Source organism: Elephantulus edwardii, unplaced genomic scaffold, assembly GCF_000299155.1.
Source record: "Elephantulus edwardii isolate Elephantulus edwardi_28Jun2011 unplaced genomic scaffold, EleEdw1.0 scaffold00057, whole genome shotgun sequence".
In the NCBI taxonomy this organism is placed as follows: domain Eukaryota; kingdom Metazoa; phylum Chordata; class Mammalia; order Macroscelidea; family Macroscelididae; genus Elephantulus; species Elephantulus edwardii.
Window position 1 is genome coordinate 15,314,466 of NW_006399807.1, and position 12,629 is coordinate 15,327,094.

Sequence of the window (12,629 nt, forward strand, 5' to 3'; positions counted from 1 at the left end):
AGACTCTGTGACTTAATAATTCTGTCCTTTGCGTTTACTCATTTTACAAGTTTATCATCTAAGAGTTAGCCTCAGCTCCTCAAATCCAGTTCTTCTAAGATTTCAGAAAATTGAGCTATTTTTTATTGTTGGTGCAATAAAACCTTTCATTATAGCCCAGGTGCACAGCTTTGTTTACATATAGTTCCAAAGTAAAAATAAAACGATCATTGTTCCCTTAATCTCCCAGGGGTTTTACCTTACAGCTCCAATGGCAGTATCAATCACTGCTTTTTCCTTTGGAGCCAGAACCGAGAACTTCATACGTGCCTTTCTCCCATCCTCTCGCCTCTTCGTCACTTATTTAGACTATTCCCAGGTCTTCTCTTCAGATTTTACCAGTCCTCTACATCGTTAACTTTATGAGAAAAAGGAAAGGTTTACTTTAAAAGTAATAACTCCTCCCCTTTCCTCAGTTTTTATATAAAGACATTATCAAAAGCCTTTTTACTCTACATTTAAAGAACTCCTGGTTCTCTGGGGAAAGGAAAGTCTGGATTAAAAGGTAAGATCCTGAGAGTCAAGCATTCAAAGTCATAGGGATGATCTGGTTGGGCAGCGTTCTGTCCTGAGTTCTAGTTCTGACTCCTTTGCATAACTATTAGACCCAAGACCTTAGAGAAGTAATTTCTCATCTCAGATAATTGACTGTTTAATTTGCAATTACTCTAACGCACTTTAGATTGTTGACCTTCAAGTTTTCCCCTGCTTGCTCTAGCATGCATAGAGTCTGCCTTTTTGATGTCTCAAATAACGATAAGAAATTAGCTTTAGAAACTTCTAGAGGAAAATCAAACTCATTGCCGTTGAGTTGAGACTGACTCACAGCAAGCGTGCAGGACAGAGTAAGGCTGCCAATTGGATCCCAAGACCGTAAGTCCTTACAAAAGCAGAGTGTAACACCTTTTAGCCTGTGGTTTTGAACTGTCAACCTTTTAGTAACTAAACACTTAACCACCATACCACTGGGGCTCCATTTTTTATAAGAGAAGTGGTTTAAAAATTAATATTTATCTACAAAAAAACATAAATTGAATTTATATCTTCCTATGTTGAGGGACTGTCCTGTTGTATAATCCTCAGTTGGTTATTTCTGCTGAAAACCTAAATATCAAGGGGCACTACCCTGAAGCATTTTTCTGCAGGTCCTCCCATAGTTGACTATGAAGAAGAGAGTGGCCATCATTGGAGCAGGGGTCAGCGGCCTGGCCTCCATACGCTGCTGTCTAGAAGAGGGGCTGGAGCCCACCTGCTTTGAAAGAAGCAATGATGTTGGAGGCCTGTGGAAATTCTCAGTAAGTGAGACACCAATGGGAAGGAGGTAGCATCCACTGGAAAGCAAATCAGATCAACTCATATTCTAGGCTTTAGAGTATGCTAATATTTAGTCACTAGTATTCATTTCATGTCATCAGAATTTGTCCTGAAAAGGACATCTTTGATGTATTAAACATCTTCACTCACCTTCGGAGTCTAGTTCTCCAGACTGTAAAAGTAGATTATGTCACTAGTTAACCAAATCTTACCATCGTCTTCCCAAGTAACTGAAAAGACATTAGCCCTTATTACTCTTAAATCCTACGACCCTGGTAAAAAGTCCTAGAAGTTCTTAGTTCTACGCACCACTTATGTTTTCTAGTAGGAAGACTTCAGGCAACCAATTTTCCCTTTCTAGACTGCAAGAGCGTGTTTGTCAAAGCAAATATTGGAATTGGGTAGCCTCTTATGTATCTTCCAACAAAATTCTGTAACTCACTCATATCAATTGGGTTGTTGTTGTTGTTGTTATGTGACGTCGAGTCGCCTGCGACCCACAGTGACCCTATGTACAACAGCCCTAAACTCCGCTCTGTCCTGTGCCAATCGCACTGTCTCCGACACTCCCATCCCAATTATCCCAGTCACTGAATCAATCCACCTCATAGAGGGCCTTCCTCTCCTGTGCCGTCCCTCCACCCTCCCAAGCATGATGTCCCTCTCCAGGGACCGGTCTCTCCTCACAACATGTCCAAAGTATGTTAGATGGAGTCTCAAAATCCTTGCCTCCAAGGAGCCATCCGGTTTAACCCTTTCCAGGACAAATCTGTTTGTTTTCCTAGGATTCCTTGGTATTCTCAATACTCTTCTCCAGCACCACAGCTCAAAGGCATCAATTCTCCTTCTATCCTCCCTGGTCATTGTCCAACTCTCTGATGCATATCAATTGGGTAGGCCTTACAAATAACTATATATGCTTATTGTGTATCTTTGGTCTGCCAGCTCTTAGTCAATGACAAATACAGAGAGAAAAACTGATGACTATTCAGGATCATTGTTGTATAAATAATATAATCCAAAAATATTTATCACAAACACAAATTTTAAAATTCCAAAGGCCAGGTATTATGAAACTTCTAGCCTTTTCAGAAATTGTGATTGAGAGAAGATATATATTTTGTTTGAAAACACCATTTCACATCATTCATTTTACAAGCACATCCTGCTCTGGTCTCACTAATGTTCAGCTTTAACAGATTGCTTCAATAGCGTACATCACTGATTACAAAAGACATCCACAGCCAGTTATTCTGTTCCAACTCACAGCGATCCTCAACACACGGTAAATCTTTACAGGTAGAGACTGCCCATTTTGTTCTCTCAGAGCTGCTGGTGAATTGGAACTGCCAACCTTTCAACTAGTGGTCTGATGTATTACACACTACGCTACCAAAGCTCCTAACTTAGAGCATATTTGTAATTGTCTTAACAGCGTTTTAAAAAATTTTGATCTTGTAGTCCTGAATATACCACATTGATGATTTTAAAAAATAGTTTGCATTAGAGAACTGTTGTTGTTGTGTACTATTGAGTTGGAACTGACCCATAGCTGACCTTCCAACATGTTTTCAGAGGCAGTTAATCATACTGGAGGAGACTGCCCATCTTTCTCCAGCAGAGTAATTGGTGGATTTGAACTACTTGCCTCTGGGATTGCAGTACAGCTTCTTACCACTAGGTCATCAGAGATCATTAGAGAGTTAGTAGAGTTTTTGTGGGTTTTTTTTAAGAATTCAATTTTGCTCATTTATATATTTGACTCTACAAGATGTGACCATCTTAAAGTAAGCCATGAAATGACTCTGTATCACGTCATCATTACTGTCATGGCTGTGTGCCATCAAGTCAATTCCATCTCATAGAGAGTTTATAGGAAATAGTAGGATTCCCTCTGGGGATTTCTTAGACTGTGATCTTTATAGGATCATATCAAGTCTTTTTTTTCCCCAAGGTGTCAATTGTGGATTTAAGCCACCGATCTTTTAGTTACAACTGAGAGTTTAACTATTATGTGACCAGGGTGCCTCAATAACAATTAAATTCTGTTTTAGAACCTCTCCTGACAGAGTTCTATACTAGGTATGTGTTGTTGTTAGGTGCTATCGAGTCAAGCATGACTCATAGTGACCATATGAACAATAGTTCTGAATCTTGTCCTATCCTGTGCCTTCCTTACAATCTCTGACACACTCAAGCCCATTGCTGCAGTCAATTTGTCAAGCCACCTGGTTGAGGGTCTTCCTCTCCTTTGTCTTCTCTCTCTCTCCAAGGAATAGTATTTCCTAGCAACATGCCCTAAATATGGGAGATAAAGCTATATCATCTTTGCCTCCAAGGAGCACTCTTGCTGCACCTTTTCCAAGACATATTTCTTTGTTCTTTTGGCCGCCCTTGGGAAATTTACTACTCTTCTCCAACACCATAGTTCAAAGGCATCAATTTTTCTTCTGTATCTTAATTCATTGTCCAACTCTCAGATGCATAGCAAGTGATTGAAAAGACTATGACTGAGTCAGGCACACCTTAGTCTTCAAAAGTATATCATTGCCCATCAATAATTTCAACATGCACCTAACTGAAGACTTTCCCAGTGCAATATATCTCTTGGTCTCCTAACTCCTAGTACCTAGTAGATTGTGGACCCAAGTAAGATAAAGTCATGGACAGTTTCAATCTTCTCTCCATTTATGATGATGTTGTTGCCTATCAGGCCAGTGAAGAGGATTTTTATTTTCTTGACTTTGAGATGCAATCCACATTGAAGGCTTCCATGTTTGATCTTCTGTTGCAAGTGCTTAAAGTCCTTAGGACTTCCACCAAATAAGGTTGTGTCATCTGCTTAATGAATGCTATTGATGAGTCTTCTTTCAATCCTGATACCATTTTCTAATTCATAGATACTAGGTGCTAGATACTAGTGTGCTGAATACTAGAGGGACAAAAACATGACATAATCTCTTCACATAAATGGTTTCCACTATATTTGCTAAATCAAGTCAATAATACAGATTCACATTCCCTTGATAGCAAAACCTGCCAACATGAGTTGAAATGACCCAATATTATTTCATTTTTATTTGTTCCACTGTCTCACTACAGATACTTTACTGCAATTAAATATAAGATACTACTTCAGAACTCATTACCAGTGTTCTGGAGAAAAATCCAAATTATTTTAATTCTAAAATGGATCTAACCTGAGAGTTTCCAATAAGAGATTTCAGAACTTTACAGTAACAAGACAGCTCTTGCTGTCTGTCAACTCAATGGTAGGAATAATAAGTGCCTTAAGATTTCAGAAAAGGATGGGCCACTGTCATTTGAGTAAGTCAAGGTGGAATTTCTGTCAGGATAAAGCCCTGAGACTTTCCACAGGTGAGGCAAGTGAAAGGGAGGCAGGACCGCTGTGTGACACACTTTCAAAGAGTGTCATTCCCACCGTAGTTTATGCATGGCAGCTTATGGGCTTGGGCAGCACAGTGTGGTAGTACCAGGCAGCAGAGTGGGAAGGGATTTCTAGGGAGGAACGACCAGTAATCCAAGAAAGACCTGATGGTAGCAATGAGCATGAGACACACAAGGATCCACGTGTCAATCAGCATCGATCAGATAATGTAAAGCAGTAGATGGCAGATTAATGACACAAAACAATCCTCTCCATCATCCAAAAGCAAGAACGTCTTTCATCCTTAAGGTTATGTGTGTAAAGCAGAATTCTGTTTAAGGACTCAGTGGAGATGTGAACGCATGCAAATATTCCAAACATTAGCCTCCTGCACACAACCCCACATCTTTTTTTTTCTTTGCTAAGAAATCTGCTTGACACAATTTACAAACAGAGAGGGAATTTTAAAACACACGATACATATACTTTCGCAAGTCTTTGCTTGCAGAAGGTGTTCCGGAAGAGAGAAACCTGATAATTGTGAACTTTTCACTGTAGGCTTTTCTTCCTGAGAAATGAAAACTAAGCAGATCTTAAAACATCAGCAGGCTGAATGTGAACACATTTCAAGTTTCATATATATAGGGTCTCATGTACTCAAAAGATTTTATTGTTGTTGTAGTAAGAGACAACAGTGTACAATAGGTCTACACAGAGGTTTATTATCCAGTAAGCAAAGTAAGCATGAGCTTTCTTGTGTTTACTAATTAATCTATAGTGAATAGCTTTGTATGGGAAGTGAAAAACGTGTGAAACTATTAGTAAGCAAACAATATGGAACCTGGGCTATCTGTTTTTGATTTATCCATTTACTTATTCATTCAGTAAATATATTCTGAGTTTATCTTGTGTAGAGCACTATATGAGGCATAGCAGCAGATAAGAGACACAGCAAAGACAAACAAATAATTGCATAGTTCACTACAATCCTAAAGGCACACAGTTCTCAGCCACAAGCTGCTCCTTGGGAGAAGAATGGGCAATTTCTTTTTGTGTGACTAACTGCCTCTGAAAACCCACCAGTGGGTCAGCTACACACACACACACACACACACACAGTATAAACAATTCTTAGCAAAAGATAACATGTTTTGCAAAGTACTGGTTGTTAGGAGACAATCACTTAAATGCATTGCCATGTATACAAAGCAATGGACGTTACAAAGACTTGGGTCAGCAGTACTTAGTCTTTAAATGGATATCCTTGCTTTTATAAAGATCCTTTACAATAGTTTTCACCAATGCACTCATAAAGGTCCTGTTGTTGTTGTGTACTGTGGAATTGAAACCAACACCTAGCTGACTCTCTGGCTAATCACATGGGAGGAGATTGCCCAACCTTCTCCATGGGATTACTGTGCAGCTTCTTATCACTAAGCCACCAGAGCTCCGTATAAACAGCAGTTTTCCCCAATGCAACACATCTTTTGATTTCTTAACTGTTGCAACCAAGAATGTTGATCTTGGATCCAAATAAAATGAAATCACTGGTAAAGTGAAAAGGTCAACAAAATTGAGGGAAACTCTTAATGACAAGGATTGACACACTAGCCATGGCAGTGAGTTCAAATATGCCACTAACACTGAGTGTCCAGGAAATAGGCAATATTCTCTTCTACGATATATAAGGTTGCCATGAGCCAGAGTCAGACAAAGTGAATATGTAATTGGGGCTTAAAGACAATCCGGACTTTAGTAGAAGTAGAAATAAATTGCAACTGATGGTCAAGGCCAAAGAAGACATGATAAAAGAGGTGACTTTGATAATATTTAAACAAGGAAAAGTGAGACTAAGAAACACAGGAATAAAAGAACAGAGATGGGATAAAAGAATTTCAAAGCAGACTACTAAGGTGTGTTAAAAATTATCAAAACTCACCAGAACTTGAGCATAAAATCTGTTTTGTGTGGTTTTTCTGTATATGCATATACCAGGTCCATTTTCAAACCAGGAAAGGCAAATAGTTCGAAGAAGGTAAGTACAATGGGGCTTATAAAGAGAAGATGGAGAAATACAATCAACCGTTGATTAATTTCAACAAGATAAATTGAATCCTGCCTCCCACCCTTTTCTGAGACCAGCTGACATACCAGTTTACTTCTGGTCTGATGGTAATAATTAGTTACTCTGCCTGCCTGTGAGGAGCTCGGATGGTGCAGTTCATAGGGGTACATTGCTAACACAAAAGCCTCACCTTTCTGGTAGTTCAAATCCATCAGCAACTCCAAGGGAGAAAGATAGACAATCTTCTCCTGTGCATTTTACAGCTTCAGAAACCTTATGGAGGGTTGATTGTGAGTGAGTTTCAACTCTACAGAAATGAGTTCGATTCACATCTGTAGCCTAGAGGCCCAGTGGTAAGGAGCTGCACAGCCATCTCAAAACCGTATCATTAAAATTCTCCATCTGCTCTGCAGAACAAAGATGAATAATTTCCTCCAGTGCAATTAATGCCTCTGAAAACTCACTGGAGGGTCAGCTACTAGTCAGTAGACAACAATAACTACACAATTACTATGTAATTCTTTTCTTGCAGTGTAAATGAATAAGACAAATTTACATTGCTATAGAGCAGATTGAGAAGATTATTGTAGTTTAGGTCAGGGTTTGTTTTTTAGGGTTTTTTACATTTTATATTGATTTGTTTACAAAGTTCATATACTTTGTGTTTCACACTATCCTTCATTTACATTATTTTCCCTACAATCATTCCCATTATGTTTTATAAAATTAATCATCATTGAACAATGCCCATCACTACCCTCTCTTTCCAGAGCCCTGCCGATCTTTCCCATTTCTTTTACTTCCCCACACTTTTACCCTCCCCACCAAATTGTGCAACCCTGCTTATCCCCACCCCTCTGCAAGAATGAAGTGGGGGGCATAGCACACCCTGATCTCAAAACCAATAACCAAAACAGCCTGGTACTGGTACAATAGATGAATGGAACAGAATTAAGAACCCAGAAATTAATCCACCTACCTATGATCAATTTATATTTGACAAAGAAACAAAATCTATCATAAAGTTAAATGACACCCTCTTCAACAAATGGTGCTGGCAAAACTGACTACCTGAAAACGAAACAGGATCCATACCTCTCACCATACACAAAGATCAACTCAAGGTGGATCAGAGACCTCTGGGTAAAGCCCAAAATTATAAGGATCATAAGAGACAAAGTGGGATCACGCTTAGAATGCCTAGCCCATAGTATAAAGAGGCTGACAAATACAGCAAGAAATACATAATCAGGAAAGGATAAAATTTATGAATGTGACCTTCTAGAAATTAAATCCCTTGTGTACATCAAAAACTCTTTCCAACTGGGTAAAAAGAAAATCTACTGACTGGGGAAAAACATTTGGCAATACCATCTCAGACAAGGGTCTCATTTACAGAACCCTACAGGGCCTCCACAATAAAAAGGCCATTAACCTGTTTACAAAATGAACAAAAGACAAGGAAAGACTGCATGGAGGAAGATATTCAGATGACCAACAGACACAGGTCAGGGGCTTTGTATGGTTACTATTTTCTTTTCTGGATGAGAACAACATTTAAAAAAAAAGTCTGTCATTGATAGTTTGGGTCAGACTATTTTTTATGGTTAATATTTGATTTTGTGGATAAGATAGACCTTGAAATCAAAATAAGATGTCTGTTATTCATTTTCTTTCTCAGCAGATGCACGCACAACATTCCTGAATTCGCCTCTAGCCTTGCCCTCAAGTTACTTATGTTCTTGTGGAGAAGATGAGAGATGAACACAGTTATAATCAAAGACAGTTGCTAATAACATGCCCACAACTGTCTAATAATCTCTTGTTCCAGGGCGAGTCCTCTGGGCCAGAGGCAGAGTCTGAGCTTAATTTCCTCCTTCCTGGCTCAACCCAATCCACATATTGTAATAATGAAAATGGAGTAGCTGCCAGTTGTTATATAATACTCATATTTGTTTTCCTTTGTTGGAGAACAGCCTATTGGGGAAAATTCCAAGGAGTTGTGAAGCACATACTCTCTACTCCTTCTGTTATGATTGCCTGAGGTCAGGAGGGGAAAGAACAGAGATTCTTTAATGATGGAAATAATCCAAGGTCTTATCACCTCTTTTTCCCAGAGCAGAGTCTCACATTCTTTAGCCAGTCCCCAGGGGCAGCTCAACCCCTCCCTCCAGTCAAGAGGGCAGCTGACTAGCTTCCCTTCCCCCCCTACCCACACAGCAATAGAAGGTACCTGCTGTGTGTGAACCAAGAAGGCTTAGGGTTGAGAAGCAGCAGGCTGGAGCCTTCACTCTTCTTCTGACCTCAGCAAAAACTTCTACGTGAGGCACTTTTTTTAAAAAAAAAGCAACTCTGAGATTACGTTTTTAGGAGACATAAAGTAATCATGAATTAAAAGAGCATATCTTTTCAACTGGACAAGAAAGAGTGCTGGCTCAGGCAAGACCCAGAGACACAGCTTATCAGTCCTGCCAGTACATTGATCTCCCTTCTTCCAGAGCTCACTGGTGGTGGAGGAAAATAAGTAAAAAAAAAAAAATCTCACCACTATTCCAACTCCTAGTAACCATAGGACATAGACTCATAGAACATAGTCTGGTTCGTAGGACAAAATAAAACCGTCCTTAGGGTTTCCAAGGCTGTGAATCTTTATGCAAGCAAACAGTGCATCCTCTTGCCTTTGAACAGCTGAAGGGTTTGAACCACCCATCTTCTAACTAGAAGCTTCTACTACTGAGCCGCCTTGGAAGGAGCTGCAGAACTTGCTTCAGCCTGCCACTCCAGCCTTTCCTCAATTCACAGTTCTTTCAGGACTTGGGGAAGCAAAAGCTCCCAGGCTTTAAGTGTATTTTCAAAGCAGCACACAGTGTGAACTTTTCTCCCGTCTTTGCAATGGCGAAGAAATCTTTATTTACTCGTGAGCCTTCAGTTGCTACTCAAAAGGAAAGCTACTTGTCCATTACACAGTGGTTTTAAAATGAAATATTCCGATTTCACACATGTTCGAAGGCCTCTAGTTACCTGTTTCTTTCGTGAGCAGTGACTATCACAACTGTTGTTAGATGCCATCACCACTCATGTTGTGTACCATCAAATCAGGACCGATCCATAGCCGACCTTCTGGTGAGTTTTCAGAGGCAATTAATTGCAGGGGAGGGGATTGCCCAACCTTCTCCCATGGATCTGCTGGTGGATTTGAAGGCTGTGCTTTCGGGGTTGCAGGACAGCTTCTTACCATTAGGCCATAACTCACAGTGACCCTATAGGGATAACTGGCCAACTTTTCCCTATCTCACACCATCCTCATAATCTCCAGCATCCTCTAACCCATTGTTGCAGTCACTGTGCCAATCTATCTTGTTACATATACCTCTCTCCTTTTTCCAGCAGGGTGTCTTTTTCTTTTTCCAAGGACTGACACCCCTTGTACATCTCCAGAATATGACCATCATTAACAATGAGCTAAATAATTCCTCAAATATAGAATTCATTAAACGTATAAGTAACGTAGAGTAACATAAAGGTACTTCAAAGTGTATTCCCAGGACTAGTAGTATCAATATCAGGAACCAGTTAAGAAAACAAATTTCCAGGCTCTATCCCAGACCTACATACTGATTTGAGAATATGGGAGCAGGAGACCAGGAAGGTCTAATAAGTTTCCAGATGATTCTGTTAATGTCTAAATTAGAACATCACTTCAATAAAAGGGGTATTTTTTACTGCTGAAGTTTGTTGTTGTTGTTGAGTGCCATTAATTTGTAAACAACTCATAGCGGCCCTATGAACGAAAGACCTGAACACTTGTATCACTTTCATCATTTCTCCAAGTTCATAGAGTTTCTGGAGGCAAGCTCTTTTGGAAGTGGATGCCACTCTTGCTTCCAAGCTTGTTTTAATTGGGGAGTTCCACCAAACACTGTCCACCATGGGTGATCATTACTGTATTTGACACATCAGTGTCATAGTGTTTAGCATCACAGTAACCATGAGTTACCTCTATACAGCAAGTGGACAGACCAGAGCTATACCACTTAGAAGAATATTAGACCAAACTTAGAAGAATATTAGACCAAAAACAATTAAAACCAGGCCTGAGGGCTGCAGATTAAAATCACTCACCTTTGGCTTAGTGGCATATCTTTCTATCTACTAGGCCAACAGAGCTCTCTCATGTTGTTGTTAAGTGCTGTCGAGTCATAGACAACTCATAGCGATGTTTTGTGTAAAACTCATTGCCATTAGTCCGTTCCAAGTCACAACAATCCCAGGATCGAACTGCTCCAGTGTTTTATTTATAAGAAAGATTTATAGCCTTGGAAACCCACTGGGGGTGGGGCTGTGATGATTCAGAATGATTCAGAATCTATTTGAAGACAATGAGTTTGAGTAATCACTCTGGATGGAGACTAGAACATCCTTCTCCTGTGGAGCAGTTAATGAGTATAAACTGCCAACCTTTTGGTTTACATCTATGCACGTAACTATCATGCCAGCTGGGCTCAAATGCATTGAAATTCCCAGATTCCATTTTCAATCATGAGTGTGAGATTAGAATTTATACTAGTGATAGGGAAAAAAAATAAAGAGCTGAGTACCCATAAAGATGGTGCTAATACTAATAATAATATGTTGTTGTTATTGCTCTTGAGTACTGTCAAGTCAGAAGTGAATCAAAGCTGACCCTCCAACTGCTTTTCTGAGACAGTTAATAACACGGAAGCAGACCTTCTCCATCAGAGAAGCTGGTACATTTGAACCTCATGCCTTTGGAATTACAGCGCAGCTTCTTACCAATACGCCTTAACACTTTGCACTAGACTGTTAACCTTAAGGTTGGCACTTTAAACCTTTTCAGAGGGACCATCAAAGACAAGGCCCAGAAAACTGTTTTTGTTAAGTTCCAATCAAGAAACCCTGTTGAAAAGTTCTAGTCTGCAATATATGAGTTTTGCAATATATGCAAAAACTATGAGCCATAATCAACTCAATTACAAGTGACAACACTAAGGGTTGCAGGACTAATGTGGAAAGAGCTTTTGAGTTAATGTTAAGTGGTACTAAGAGCTTCCCATTTTATAATTTACAGGTTTTTCAATTATCTGAGAATTGAATATTCATGAAGGGGAATCACCATTTTGGATTCTGGTTAAAGAATCTTTATTCTTCCTAGGACCATGCAGAGGATGGCAGAGCCAGCATTTACCAGTCTGTGTTCACCAACTCCTCCAAAGAAATGATGTGCTTTCCAGATTTCCCTTACCCTGATGACTATCCTAATTATATGCACCACAGTAAACTCCAGGAGTACATAAAGACATTTGCTCAAAAGAAGAATCTTCTCAGATATATACAGTTTGAGGTGAGGACCTCGTAATTTGTGTCATTGCTACTAATACATATATGAGTTAGAGAAGAAGAAAGGATATATCACTTTGACAGAAATCACAGTCAAATGTTTGGATACTTCGCCAATCAACTGGGAGTTGAAATTATAAAGAATTTATATGCTATATTTTTGTTGTTTCCTCAATTTGATTTCTACTAGTCTCTAAGAAGGAGGTTCTAGTGATTGAATGTAAAGAGCTGTGCTGCTTACCACTTTGCAGTTGTTATTTGCTGTCAAATCAGGACTGACCCATTACTTAACTTCCAGCAGGTTTTCAGAGGCAGTAAATCACACAGGAGGAGACGGCCATTCTCCCATGGAGCTGCTGGTAGATTGAAATTGCACGCCTTTACACTTTACTGTACAGTTCACCAGTTTACAATACAACTCCTCCTCCTCTTCTTCCTCCTCCTCCTCCTCCTCCTCCTCCTCCT

General features: G+C 39.6%; 1 protein-coding gene across 1 annotated transcript in view; it reads left to right on the forward strand.

Annotated features, from left to right (window-relative positions):
* Positions 1-1,202: 1,202 nt before the first annotated feature.
* LOC102862819 (putative dimethylaniline monooxygenase [N-oxide-forming] 6-like) overlaps positions 1,203-12,629 on the forward strand; it is a 48,306-nt gene continuing 36,879 nt past the window's right edge. Inside the window, exons 1-2 of the mRNA XM_006887463.1 lie at positions 1,203-1,334; positions 11,980-12,168. Coding sequence (XP_006887525.1) covers positions 1,203-1,334; positions 11,980-12,168 — 321 coding nt within the window. The remainder of the gene's footprint in view (positions 1,335-11,979; positions 12,169-12,629) is intronic.